A 13,010-nucleotide genomic window follows, 5' to 3' on the forward strand; every position below is an offset into this window, starting at 1 on the left:
TTTAAGAAAAAAAATTAGTTTAAGTTCATTTTTTAATAATCCCGGGCTAAAATTTTAGGCCAAAAGAGTTGGAGCAGAAAAACTGTTTCTGGGCTAAAAGCTAAATTGTCTAGCTAAAAATTTTGACTTTTAGCCCAACGGTTGGAGATGGTCTTAACTGGGCAATCCCTTTTTTTTGCTGGATACGTGCCAACTTGTTAAAACAAATAACTTCTTCCATTAAAAAAATTAAAAAACAAATATTTGAGAAAAATAAAAAATAAAAAGATAGATTTTCCACATATAAGAGTGTGTATCCTTCTGTTAGTAGTGGATTATAAATATTATTAATTTTAAAAAATTTAAAATTAATAAAACTAAATAAATTAAAAGAAAAACGGTAAAGAAAATAAAATCTCCCTCTCTTTCACTTTCCTCCCTCATCACGGCCCCTCTCTTCCTCCTCTATTTGTTCTTTCTTTGTGAAATTTTTATGGAGAGAAATACTATTTAAGCATCGAGTTACAGCCTTACAGGTGCTTAACATAATACCTGATGGTTTTCCACAAAAAAGGTAACAAAGGACATAACTTTTTCAATTCTATATATTTTCCAATTCAATCTGATCCATTTATTCGTAAAGCTATTTACTTGATCGCAGACATTTATAGAACACTTTTAACAGAGGGAACGACACCAACCCCCATCAACTTGGATCATCATGGACCATTACCAAAGAACTCCCCCAACCACACTCCATAAACCCTAAACCATTTACTCACCTTAGTCAGCAATCCCTAACCTCCCTCATTCCCCACTCACTGCCACTCGTACCCCAACGCAACCACCGGCGATTTCTGAATCTTATGGTTCATTTAGTAAGCGCAGATTGTATGACTTGTGAGCAAAGGAAAACCACAGGCCACAACCAATTCAGAACTTCAAGTAAACAGTGTTTCTGAACCCCACAACAGGGAATAATCAAAGTAATGAATCCTACCAAAGAACATTCGAATAAAATTACAAGAGTGTTGATAAGAATACTTATCCTCCCCGTCATAAGTATGGGGAGCAGCAGCAACTTCAACAACCTAAACTTTAAGCGCTTCTTGAAGATCTATTACCCCCTTGATATACTTCTAACCCGTTTTGGTTTTTGGGGCGGCCTTCTTTTTGACTTGCCTCTTTGGAATTGAGTTCTTCATGCCAATGAAGAAAAGCAGTGCACCGAAAAGCGCTGTGTGCTGTAACAAAGAAAATGGAATCTCAGCAGATTAAGTTGCCACTCACATGGAATATTGATATACGATGAACAAACATATATAGCAATACGCAGTGTATACCAACCTGCAAGAACTCATTTAGGAGTATGCCAAATTTGGCGTTTTCAGGACTGTAGTTGTAGAAATCATAGATAAGGGGAGTGGTAATCGCCAATTGTAGAAGCTACAATAGAATAACGTTACACGTGTCAATAATTTTCAAAAACCTAATATGTTGATCAGAAACTTGGAAAAAATGAATACTAACCAGGAGAGTAGCTCCAAAGGAACTGTTAAGTACGAATAGAAGTCCTCCAAGCCCCTTCATTGCTACCACACCAGCAGCTAAATGTCTTACCTGTACAAGAAATTCCCATATCAAAAATCAAACTACGAATGCGCAACATGACCATAGAATCCAAGGGAGAAACTGCAGAGAAAGAAATAAAAATACTTACGTCTATCTCCGGTATTGCAACCCCTAGCTTAGCAGACAAATTTTTCTTGAACACATTAAACTTGGGAGACAAGTCCTTTGCAGCAGGGCCACCATCAACACCAAATTCATTAAACCTACACATACAGATGTGCCATCAACACAAAGGAACATGATATTGTTTTAATTTTTAAACACATCAAAGTGCAACAGAATTTTTGACAATCTCAACAACAAACCTAGCAAAGTCGTGCATAATTCTTGCAATATAACATACAAACGGATACACAGCAAGGCTGTAAATAATATGTAAAAGTTAAAACAATAGCAAACCAACAGGTAAGGCGCCTGAAGATACTGAAACTTAACAATATCAGGGCAGAAAACTCATGCGAGGAGTTACAAACTATAAACTGGAACTGTAACAACTTTTATCTTGCATTCTTTTCTTTGTGAGGTAAACGTTGGCACGTGTCAAAAACCTCCTCACTCTACATTGGTCAGAGCAGCTCAATGGCCAATTCCTTGACCAATATCCACAAATAAATAAATTTACAAATGTGTGTGCTGGTGCTGAGGAATGCGAAAGTGGGGGGACTTGAAGTATAGAAAAAACAATAATGTTTACAACCGCCATAGAGAAAATGGAAACCACATTTTGAAATTAAAATTATCAACTTAAGTGCCATTCCATACTCTACATGGAAATTATTCCGTCCAAAACAAACAAACGAGACCGGAAAACTGGATCCCAACTATATACACATGGAAGTTTTGTAACTATAACAAGCACTTGAATCAACATTTCAACCAAACCAGCATTTAGGGAGCAAAAAAAGATTCTACACATGTAAAATAAGTTGTTAAGACACCATTCAACCAAACCCACATCCTTGTCTGTCGAAAAAGAAATCCAAAGTTCATTTACAAAAGACCAGACAAGGAGCACCCAACCAAACTTCACAGATACGCAAATAAGTTCCTTCTGTGTCGGAAAAAATTATGCTTAATCAAGATTCCATAAGACAACACAAAAGGTTACTAGATCTTCACAATTCATTCAACCACCTCACTCTCTCTACGTGGCCGAGATTAATTAAAACAACCGGGATTTGGAAACTGACCACAGATTAATAGATCTCAGTCAGTTCGCTAATAAATCGAACAGTAAGTAGTAACAACAACCCAGAGCCCTCGAATTATTTTCTTAGGAAACAATATTTTTTTATAGAAATCTCACTTCGAAAATTTCAAACGCACAGACACACACATGTTATGCAGAGGCATCAGAAATCTGAAAAAAAACCAACGGCAACATGCTTACAAAAGTTAGATCGGAGAAGTAAAGCAAATAAATCAGCTAACAGTAAACAAGTTGAAGGAGTAAGCATGTATGGTAGAGAGAGAGAGAAGCCCTAATACAGCAGATCTAGAGAGAGAGAGAGAGAGAGAGAGAGAGAGAGAGAGAGCGCTTACGCTTGCCAGGCAGAGAGGATGAAGATGGAGGCGAAGAGGACGCGGCCGAGGAAGGAGACGAACCCCATTGTTTTGTGCAGAAGAGGAGAAAGAAGAAGCGACGACAGAGTGCCGAAAACGACGGGGTTCGTAGTCTCCGATGGGTTGGTGCGCGGGCGGTCCTTTCGTTTTGGCTTCTTTATTTAAAGAAGCAAATTTTTAAGCCCGGTTCCTTTGGATGGTCCAAATCCGAACCGGACAAGGGCCGTAGACTTTGACCCGATTTACTATGATTCATTGCGTGACAACTTACGAGAAACGATTTTATTTGACCCTATCACTTGTTTATTGAACAAAATTGACTTTCTGAATTTTATTTTTTGAAACAAATTTAATGGTTTGGCTTCAATAAGTTTTGGTTTTGGTTTTTAAAACCTAACAAAAGTTGTGGCCAAATTTGTTTTACAAACTAATTCTATATTAAAACTAGATTCAATCTAAAAGACAAAAAAATATTTCGTCCCAGCGTACTAGGTGGAATTCCCACTTAAAGGTAGAGGTGAGGATCACACTGACAAATTTAAGCTAGACCTCGAACGCTAAACCCTAAACCCAATATGATATAATGTTGTCATTCTTATAATTGTTAGGGAGGGATAACAATTATTTGAATTATACTTCTTTTAGCGGAAGCATATAGGTAATATTCTTTATACAACTTTTTTTTTAATCTTAAAAAAAATAAATAAAAAATTACACTTTTAGAGCAATTTCACCCCTAAGGACTTTACGCCAGTACCCAGGGCATTTATCCACTCAAATGAACAGTAACAGACTCCAATGAACAGTAATAGGCCAAGGCATCTCCACCCCTAAAAAAATGCGCTGGCACCTAGTGAAAAAATGCGCTGGCACAAACGATCTCCATCCCTACAAAATGCGCTGGCACCCAGCCCATTTAAAATATTTTTAAATTTTGTCTAAAAGAATAAAAAAATAAAATAGTTTTAATTTCGGATAGGATTTTTAACCAATCTCGTCACGTCACATGTCATTATCTGAACGTACTATTTTGTGAATAGATTTCCGCTAAGATTTTCAACCAATCCCGACACGCCACGTGTCACTTCCATTTTACAATAATTTAGCCAAGATTTCGATAAGATTTTCAACCAATCACATCATGCCACGTGTCATTATCTGAACGTACTATTTTGTGGATAGATTTCCGATAATATTTTCGACCAATCCTGACACGCCACGTGTCACTTCCGGTTTACAATAATTTAGCCAAGATTTCGATAAGATTTTCAACCAATCACGTAGTGCCACGTGGCATTGTCCAGAACCTCATCCTTTCTTTTTTTTGTCCATATAAACCCTACATCCCTACATCCATCCTCACACCAAGCTCAATCCTTCTTTTTAGCTCAGAATCCTTGTTCATCGTTTTCAAATCTTGAGTTCTTATTACAATGTCTTCTTCAAGAAGGGTGTATAAACAGTTGCAGGAGCAACAACAAAGGTTGTTGGCACAACAGGCAGAATTGGCCAATCTCGAGGAAGGTGGAAGTGGAGGTGGATATGAGGCTTTCTTCATGGAGGAGGATGAGGATGATCACCATAGAAGGCAGAAGGCCTCACATTCCCACCGTGTCATGGAAGCCGTGGGTCAGATAGCCAAACCAAGACGTGTTGCAAACCTCGATAGAAAAAGGGAAAAACGAGGTAAAAATCTATTGGAAGATTATTTTATTCCCAATAGCATATTCCCTGATCATATTTTTAGACGGCGTTTTAGAATGCAACGAAATTTGTTCAACAAAATCATGAGTGATATTTGCAACCATGATTCATACTTTGTGCAAAAAGAGGATACTTTTCATGTTCTAGGTCTTATTCCCGAGCAAAAAATTACGGAATCCTTGCGAATGCTTGCATATGGAGCATCTGCAGATCAAGTGGATGAGATCGCGAGGATGGGAAAAACAACTGTTTTGGAGTCCCTGATGCGGTTTTGCTCTGCAATTGAAGCCATCTACACCAATGAGTACCTCCGGACACCCACGCCAAGGGACATGCGAAGGCTTCTGAGGAAGGGTGAGATGCGAGGCTTCCCTGGCATGATTGGAAGCATGGACTGCATGCACTGGACTTGGAAAAACTGTCCAAGTGCGTGGCAAGGAGCATATGACAACAGAAAATGAGCCAAAAACATCATTTTGGAAGCGGTGGGTTCATTTGATACATGGATTTGGCATGTTTTTTTTGGTGTTCCAGGAGCTCAGAATGACTTAAATGTCCTTGTGCAATCCCCAGTGTTCGACGAACTGCTGCAAGGAAACTCGCCGAGATGCACATATACCATTAATGGTACCCAATACGAGGGATTATACTACCTTGCAGATGGCATTTACCCAAGGTGGTCAACATTTGTCAAAACAGTGACACATCCATAGACTGAAAAGGAAAAACACTTTGCAAAATGTCAAGAAGGGTGTAGGAAGGATGTCGAGCGTTGTTTTGGTATCCTGCAAGCTCGTTGGGCGATTATCAGGGCTGCAGCTAGAATGTTTGATGTCGAGGCTCTTCGATCCATCATGATGACGTGTATTATTCTCCACAACATGATTGTTGAAGATGAGTATGATTATGATGGCGTCGATGAATATGAGCCGGATCCGATGAACAACTCAAGAACACGTATCTATTGTGCTCATGATGGGACCGAAGATCCAGTGCAACACGAGCCGTTGGAACGCGATGGACGTTACAATGAATTGATCGTTCAACGGTACACTAATGTGCAAGAGCCATACTGACACGTAACCCGCCAGAATGACTTGATTGAGCACCAGTGGGGATTGCATGAAGGCGAAGATAATTAGAATGAGGCTTGTGGTTGAAGAATAAATTGTATTTTTTTTAAGTTTATGTAATTCTATGTAGTGTGTTTTGTTTTTAAGTTTATTTAGTGAGTTTATGTAATTCTATTTATTTGGTGAGTTTATGTAATTCTATGTAGTGTGTTTTGTTTTTAAGTTTATTTAGTGAGTTTATGTAATTCTATGTATTTGGTGAGTTTATGTAATTCTATGTAGTGTGTTTTGTTTTTAAGTTTATTTGGTGAGTTTATGTAATTCTATGTAGTGTGTTTTGTTTTTAAGTTTATTTGGTGAGTTTATGTAATTCTATGTAGTGTGTTTTGTTTTTAAATTTATTTGGTGAGTTTATGTAATCTTATTTCATGTGTTTAAATAAAGTACAAAAGAAATAAAGTTTTAAAAATAAATAAAGAATTACATTAAAATTGCATAATAAATTAAATAAAAATAAATAAAGTTTTAAAAATAAATAAGAAATTACATAAAAATTACATAAGAAATTAAATAAAGTTCAAACCTAAAAAAAGAAAAAAACATAAGAAATTACATAAGAAATTAAATAAAGTTCAAAAGAAAAAAGAAAGAAAAAACATAAAAAATACATAAAAATTATACAAAGTCTCTCGAGTTAGGATATGTGGTGCGAGGATCTTGGTTGTCACAAAAGTAGCTAGAACCCCCTTGACTTGTTTCCGCATCTCTTGCATGCCTCCTTCGCATGACATCTCTTTTTTCCGATGTCCAAAAATATTTAGAATTCGGAGACAGTCATACTAGAGACTTGCTCATAGTGTCACGATCTGCTTAAGCCATCCTTTCTTCTCGAAGCAATTTATTTTCTCGATGAAGTGCTTCTCTAACCAGCTCGTTATCTCGATTAACTACTTCTCTTTGTCTCTCAGCCGCCGCATCATGGGCCTCAGTAGCTGCTAATATTGCTGCCATAGCAGCAACTTTTTCCTCATCTCTAACCTTTTCTCGTGCCATGTTCAATTTACCTTGGCGAGCAAGTTCCTCCATATATTTAGTGTAGTCATTCTTGGAAGAACTACCTTTTTTCTTTGACACCTTTTTACCTACGGGCCTGAGGGACTGACGAGTCGGTTGGGTCTCGGGCACTTGTTCAGGCGTCCTTTCCGTGTCTTGAAATGTGTCGGCTTCTTGTTCGGCCATGTCTGGTTCTGGAGAACTATGTAGACCCATACCGTGCATGACAACTTCTGGACCAGTTGCCACAATTTTGTATTTAGGGCAATCTTTGACAATTTGCCAACATTCCCATCTAGTGAATGATTTGTTCCCGTTCTTTGAATTGTAGAATGCTTGAGCTTGTAGTGTCTATAAAAATGTGGGATAACATAGTGTTAAAAACTGCGGGTGTAACACAAATAAATAAATTCAAAATATTGATACGGGTGGAATGCATATAAATTACATAAAAATGACATAAGAAATTAAATAAAAATGACATAAGAAATTAAATAAAAATTACATAAAAATTACATAAGAAATAACATAAAAATTACATACGAAATTAAATAAATCAAAATATTAATGTGAGTGGAATGCATATAAATAAATAAAAATATTGTCACCTGATCCGCTAAACTTGTCCCACTACGGAGGTTACTGGAAGCATGAGAGATGGCGTTTTTCCAACAAGTAAAGGATGCGTTGAGTTTTTTCCAACGACCTTGAAGACCTTGACTAGTTCTGGCGTTTTCTCCATGTACATCGCAAAACGCTTTCGTAATTTTACTCCACATTTCTCGCTTATCCATCTCATTACCCATAATCGGATCATGAGTAGTGTGAACCCAACATTCACACAACGTAACATCTTCAATGAACTTCCACGAAGACATTTTTTTCTCTTAAAGTGTAGAAAATATTGAAATGTAGATAGTATAGAAAGTGTAGAAAATATTGAAATGTGGTGTAAAGGTAGAAGATGAGGGTTAGGTATTTATAGGAAAAAAATTAACATTTTTCAAAATTTTCTGTAATTTTTTTAAAATTTTCTGTATTTTTTAATAATTTTTCTGTATTTTTTAATAATTTTTAATGAATTTTAATATAGTTAATTAATCTGGACCGTTGGATTTGAAAAATATTCAAATCCAAAAGCTAGGGAGTTGCCACGTGGCCAACGGTCATATTTATGACCGTTGGGCTTTTTTTTTATTTACTTTTTGTGAAAAAATCCTGGACCGTTGATCTTTGATCCAACGGTCTATTTTAAAAGTAAAATTTAAATTTTTTTTTACCGTTGGAAATCCAACGGTCTAGAAAACTAGCCGTTGGAAATCCAACGGCAGAAGGGAAGCCACGTCGCCAACTCGGGGGGGGGGGGACTGAGTGCCCGCGCTCTGAAACCTTGTCGGGCACTCGGGCCACGCCTGCGTGAAGCGCACGCGCCAGGCCAACTCCCCGGCTTCTGTCTCAGTCTCTTTTGGGCTGGTCAAGAGCCCAGCTCGGGCTGGGTACCAGTCAACATGAAGGGGTGGACTTGATTGACAGGATGCTGGCCTTGTTTTTGTCCTGGGTCATGGGCAAAGTCCACTCCGGTGGAATTGCTCTTATCGCGAATACACTCAACAACCTGGTCACTTGACTTACCTTGATCTACATCTGATGACTACAGCTTGTGCATGAGGTCATGAGATGTGGGCAGATGCATTGGATTTTCAATTTGAATAATTATGTAATATTATATTCAAGTAAAAAAACCAAAAAGGAAAAGGAAATCTGGGAGAGGGTGCAAACGAAACAATATAAAAGTGATGAGTCGTGGAATTGAATAATGGAATAATCCAGATCCAATGGAAAACATGCACGCATTTGCTTCCTTTCTTTAATTACAATTCTACTAATGCCCATTATTTTCAAATTAATGTTTTCCTTTTGCCGCTTTCACTTTCCATCGTATTACAATTGTCGGGATCCAATCTATGCAATGCATTTGCCCAAGTCTTCTGTTTGTAAACGACTTTTCTTTTCTTCTGGTGGTGAAACTTTTGTAAGTTCCAGAAATACAAATTAAACGATATACCATTTCGCGTTTTATAATAAAAGTAGGCAACATTATTAACATATCATGCTTTTAGAGTATATTAGTAAATAAAACTTAGTGTTATAGTTTGAGCAAATGATAACATTATATAGCCGTATTCTAAATATACTAAAAAATTGCTCTATGTGACCCGATTGGACCGTGAAGGCAATCTTCAAAACCTCCTCCTTATACTGGTAATTCAAGGGTTGTACTTGATAATGGTATCAATTTCTACTCTATGTTTGCTTGTACGATCCTCAGTTAAATTGATGATGTGGCATTATAGAAACCACACTTGCACCATTATGACAATGCTGTGCAACTAGTTATCATCTTAGATCATACGAGACAACGATAAAGGTGAATCAGAAACTCAATGATTACTTTTTGATTCATTTGATACAAATACGACATCTATATCAACAAAAAAAGTGAGGTCCATAATTATCATGTGATTAAATTTTACTATCTACCGTAATGCCAAACACCCAAAAAAACGTAAATAGGACTTCAAAACATTTAAATGGATAGCATGTTGTTATCCCAAAAGTAGATGCAAGCAATGAAAGATGCAAAACAACTACATGGTGAAGAGCACTTTTAACTTAAATTTCAAAACATTGAAAAGGGCAAATATGTAAAACAACGCTCACACTCTCTTTCCAAAACCGCCACGTTAGTCCCCAATACAAACAAACAAATCCAACCAAAATGATGGGTGAGCGAATTACGCGTAGGCCCGCGGATCCCCAAACCTTCACCAATAAGCCGCGAGTACACCGCCATTATAATACTCCCGAGAGTACCAGATATTCGAATCCAACCAACCACCGCTTTACTCTTTTAAATTTTCGAACGCGTGCATCCGTCGCCCCCTTTACGACGTCGTTCCCTAGATCTACTCCGCCCTTATCGCTCTCGCCCTGTCTGTCCGAGTTCCTTGTTTCCTTCTTCCTTGGCATCGAGAGTTGGGTCTCTCCTCGTACGGCATCCGACCATGGCTTTCGTTTCGTTCGTTGGACGCCTTCTTTTCGCCTCTGTCTTCTTCCTCTCTGCTTGGCATGAGTAAGCCCAGATCTCTGTCTCCCCTCCCTGTTTTTTTATTTTCTTCTTTTCTTTATTTATTTTTTTTGAAGTTTAAATTATGCAAAATCTGATGTATAATTATAGTTCATCAAACATGCATGCATGGATTTTCTTAATTTTTATTTATTTTTATGTAATTTGTTGTTTGCTACCATTTATTTGTTTTTCTATATCAATTTTTTTATTTCAGTTTTGGTGATGCATTCGTAGTTGGATCCAAGTTAATTGAAGAATATGAGTTGTAAAATGATATGATTTAAGCATATTGCATTTATTTGGTATGTAGATTAGTAATTACGATAGTATGTTACGTTGTCAGACTGTCGATCTAAAATGGATACTTGTTAGTTATGAGTTCACATCATTCATTTTGTATGAGGCTTGATTTTGATGAGACAGTTCATATGCTTACGGTTGGTTTCTATTTATAGGTTCAATGAATTTGGCGTGGACGGGGGACCCGCAGCAGAATATCTAAGACCAAAATTCGACGTTTTCTCGAATCATCTGTCAACTCACACTGGTGTGCAAGTGCCCAAACAAGTTGAAGTAAGAGATTAATTTGGTTTAATTACTTGAGTCCAGTTATTTCTTAATGTTTTGATCAAATACCGTTTTCAGTTGGTTACCTAAGTGACTTTTGTACTTTGTGATTGGCAGATCAAACATTTAGTGGCGGCCATGGTGGCATTGAAGGGCATTGGGGGTCTTCTCTTCATCTTTGGTTCTTCTATTGGAGCCTATTTGCTGGTTTGTAACTGTGGTTTGGTTGTCTGAGACTCTGATCTCGATCTTGTTTTTGTACCCGTAGGCCAATAATAGCCGCTAAAACATGTGTTTCGCTATATTTTTGTGCAGCTTCTGCATCAGGCCATTGCTACTCCTATCTTGTACGATTTCTACAACTATGATCCCGAGAAGACAGAATTCAATCAACTCTTTTTTCAGTTTACTCAGGTTAGCAATCAAGTTTCCTTATTCTCCCAAGCACACTTTTAATACGTGTTGTTTTGTCCATATTTTAATGTTGATCCCTGTGATTTAGGACTCAACAAGGTTAGGTTATCCTTTTAATTTTCAAATTAGATATTTCATCAAATTTGTAGACATAACATGTATGAGTTACTCAGCAACCAGGTCAAACCATAAAATACTCAGCAACCAGGGATGAAACTGTAATTTTACTGGTAAATTGACGGCTCGTGTATATGCTAAGATGAGGAAATGACTAATTTGGAAAAATTTGATATGGTTAGAATGGTACTTGTGTTACGTTTTAAACTGCTGGAATCAATGTGAGTAGGATCAAACTCCAAGATGAAAACGTAATTTTGCCTCTTTTTTGGTCCTAATATTTAAATTTCACGGAATGAGGATAATTCATTTTCTTTTTGGTAAATGACGGTATGATTGTTGGCCTAAGAGTAAGGTTGCTCCGTTGTGACTTGGACCCTCCCTTAGCTTAGAAGCTGCTTGCACAAGGCTGCCCCTTTTTATTAATATCGGGGACCCCATGGTCAATTTGTTTAGGCGATAAGATAGGTTAAGAGAGGCATGCTGTGCAAAGCTGAAAAACCAAAGAAAAAACTGCTAAATCATTGTTACTGATTTACTTTGTATGATTTGCAGAACTTGGCATTCTTTGGGGCTCTGCTTTTTTTCGTAGGCATGAAGACATCGATACCAAAGAGACAACAACTCAGGAAAAGAGTTCCAAAACCAAAAACTACATGAGAGGACGGAACCTTGGATGATGCGTGGGTTTAGGTTTTTTACTTCACCTGACTATTCCTTGAGGAAACTAGTTTTGTATGCCTGTATCTCTGTCTGTATTTCGGTCCCCCTCTTCAGATTTTTAGGGAAACAAGATTTTTAGCGGTACGAAGGCGTTTTCTTTATTTTCTGGGGCTGTTGTTTTGTTCGTAGTATTACTTAGCCAGTTTGTTGTGGACGACGGTGCAACGCCAAGAAACGTACGTTATTTATTGGTATTTTCTCAAGGTGCAACTTTTCTATTCTTCGATTTGAGATCTTTAATTAGTTACCATGTTCATTGTCATTAAGAGTTCTACAACATACCGGTGTATGTGATGCATTGAATTTATGAACGGTTAGATGTTTAGATTAAAACATGCAAATTCAACCATCCACTGCAGCTTAAGCATCGCATTCCTCTCCCGAGTGTTTTTGGTGATAGGTATGGTATGGAATTAGGTTCATCGGTACCTGGCATCGTAGTCTAATAATAAGATTTTATAGAAAAAATTTACACATGCTGTTGTATTATTGAACTGAAACGCTATAATGACGGAGAATCTGTCGTAGGCTTCTACATCCACAATGACTTAAAAGAGTCTGACACAGTAGCCACTGCCCCACAATCCCACCATTACAGTTGCTGGCCGAGTGAGGCTGTATAATTCATTGCTTTTGTCCGGGTCGTCGTACAAGGCGTTGAAAAAAGATTCAATGAAAAGCAAAGAGGATGACAAAAGTGAAAGAATGCATCAGAGATCAATGCTTCTTTCAACTCCTGCATTTAACCCTGTGGCTTTTATGGGTGAAATTAGATTAGCTTAAAACTCGGGCTGCGTTTAGTGTGGCTTTGGACCTGGATACAAGCTTGGCCTAAGGCCCAAGAGTAGATTGTGGCCCATAGTCAACTCTACTAACCACTTAAGTCAACCTTACTGCGTCTCTGCAAATGTCTGATGGAGTAATTAGAATCCCCTACATTTTTTCTAACTTGTTTAGACTAAATATCTGTTTGTTTCCAAAATTTGATTAAGATGCTCTGATTAATTGCCAGCTCAGCATTTTTCTATGTATTTAATATATATCCACTTAAACTA

General features: G+C 37.4%; 3 protein-coding genes and 1 long non-coding RNA gene across 4 annotated transcripts; 2 read left to right on the forward strand and 2 right to left on the reverse strand.

The window, feature by feature from the left end:
• Positions 1-919: 919 nt before the first annotated feature.
• Positions 920-3,324, reverse strand: LOC126597369 (uncharacterized). Its single transcript, XM_050264156.1, has 5 exons — positions 3,154-3,324; positions 1,700-1,814; positions 1,510-1,599; positions 1,327-1,425; positions 920-1,223 (listed from the first exon to the last, which is right to left on the reverse strand). Exons 1-5 carry the CDS (start codon positions 3,219-3,221, stop codon positions 1,119-1,121), a joined length of 477 nt encoding a protein of 158 aa, XP_050120113.1. The 5' UTR covers positions 3,222-3,324; the 3' UTR covers positions 920-1,118.
• Positions 3,325-5,605: 2,281 nt separating this feature from the next.
• On the forward strand, positions 5,606-6,278 carry LOC126597445 (uncharacterized). Its single transcript, XR_007614255.1, has 2 exons — positions 5,606-6,061; positions 6,139-6,278. It is a non-coding gene; the product is annotated as an uncharacterized LOC126597445 (long non-coding RNA).
• A 543-nt stretch (positions 6,279-6,821) lies between these two features.
• Positions 6,822-8,127, reverse strand: LOC126595315 (uncharacterized). Its single transcript, XM_050261649.1, has 3 exons — positions 7,613-8,127; positions 7,115-7,355; positions 6,822-7,015 (listed from the first exon to the last, which is right to left on the reverse strand). The coding sequence occupies exons 1-3, from the start codon at positions 7,880-7,882 to the stop codon at positions 6,822-6,824; spliced, it is 705 nt and encodes a 234-aa protein (XP_050117606.1). The 5' UTR covers positions 7,883-8,127.
• A 1,753-nt stretch (positions 8,128-9,880) lies between these two features.
• Positions 9,881-12,175, forward strand: LOC126597470 (uncharacterized). The gene is made up of 5 exons (XM_050264264.1): positions 9,881-10,137; positions 10,590-10,707; positions 10,819-10,908; positions 11,017-11,115; positions 11,788-12,175. The coding sequence occupies exons 1-5, from the start codon at positions 10,070-10,072 to the stop codon at positions 11,890-11,892; spliced, it is 480 nt and encodes a 159-aa protein (XP_050120221.1). The 5' UTR covers positions 9,881-10,069; the 3' UTR covers positions 11,893-12,175.
• Positions 12,176-13,010: the final 835 nt, after the last annotated feature.

Source organism: Malus sylvestris, chromosome 13 (genome assembly GCF_916048215.2).
Source record: "Malus sylvestris chromosome 13, drMalSylv7.2, whole genome shotgun sequence".
NCBI lineage: Eukaryota > Viridiplantae > Streptophyta > Magnoliopsida > Rosales > Rosaceae > Malus > Malus sylvestris.